The 1,310-nt window shown below is 40.4% G+C and overlaps 1 protein-coding gene across 1 annotated transcript in view; it reads right to left on the bottom strand.

Annotated features, from left to right (window-relative positions):
* The window catches only part of LOC101855959 (dynein heavy chain 6, axonemal), a gene marked incomplete in the record, with an annotated part of 98,470 nt that overhangs the window by 86,494 nt on the left and 10,666 nt on the right, over positions 1-1,310 (bottom strand). The window contains 1 exon segment of the mRNA XM_035970687.1: positions 976-1,123. Within this exon segment, the coding sequence (XP_035826580.1) occupies positions 976-1,123 (148 nt within the window).

Raw genomic sequence — 1,310 nt, 5'->3', positions numbered from 1 at the left:
TGTGTGTGTGTGTGTGTGTGTGTGCGCGCGTGCGTGCACGTGCGTGCGCGCGTGCGCTGTGTGTGTGTGTATGGTGTGTGTATTATATGTCCATTCATTTAATCTATTACATAATAATATAGCAATAATGCATGTTAAATTTAATTATGTGTATGATTTTGATATAGAAAAACAATAACGCACAATACGATCCGAGCTTATCTGATGCTGCGACCTGAAGTAGTCCACCTCCTTATGTATATATATATTTTATATACTTATTCCCAATTTGATTAGGCGTAATATAAATATATTCAATCAATTATGTGAATGCTTCTAATGTAGAAACATAACTAACACCAACATCACATAATGTTATAGATATCTATCTCGCGCCTCTGCAGTGAGATATGACCTGGTGCAGCGTCCTGAAGTCGTCCCCCTCCTTATACGTAACATAAATATGTACAATAAATTATGTGAATGTTCTTTATATAGAAACATAATAAACACCAACAACACATAATGTCATATCTCTCGCGCTTCTGCAGTGAGATACGACCTGGTGCAGCGTCCTGAAGTAGACCACCTCCTTATATATATATTATATATTCATTAATTTGATTATGCATAACATAAATATGTGCAATTAATTATGTGAATGTGTATATAATGTAGAAACATAACAAACACCAACAACTCATGATTCTTTATATATGAGAGTAATATATGATTCCACTTTTTTAAAGAATGTATACCTTCATATGTTTTTACGGTCCTGTACAACCAACACCAATTTCCCTGTGGGATAATAAAGTATTATCTTATCTTATCTTACCTTATATATCTCGCGCTTTCACGATGCCAGCTGACCTGGTGCAGCGTCCTGAAGTATTCCACCTCCTTACACGTGACATAAGTATGTTAAATAAATATAACAAACACCAACAACACAAAACAATAAGATATCTAGCGTCTTCACAAATGCCAGCTGACCTGGTGCAGCGTCCTGAAGTATTCCACCTCCCTGGTCCACTGGTCCAGCGTCATGTGCTCCATCCTCATGCCCTCCCGCAGCCTGGTGGCACACACGTAGCTGATGGTCACGTAGTCTTTGGCCAGAACGTCCTTGAACTCTACCACCCTGGGGGAAGGAAGGTAGGGGGAGGTGGGCAAAGGGAGGGGGTGGTGGTGGTAGGGGGAGGAGAGGTTAGGGTCAAGGGCCCATGTCCAAACAAATGAAGATCTATCTCTTTCTCTTCTCTCTCTCTCTCTATGTCTGTCTGTCTGTCTGTCTGTCTGTCTGTCTGTCTGTCTGTCTGTCTGTCTGT

This window comes from Aplysia californica, unplaced genomic scaffold (genome assembly GCF_000002075.1).
Source record: "Aplysia californica isolate F4 #8 unplaced genomic scaffold, AplCal3.0 scaffold00307, whole genome shotgun sequence".
NCBI lineage: Eukaryota > Metazoa > Mollusca > Gastropoda > Aplysiida > Aplysiidae > Aplysia > Aplysia californica.
Note: the sequence above shows the minus strand (reverse complement) of the source record. Positions and strands in the feature narration are given on the sequence as shown.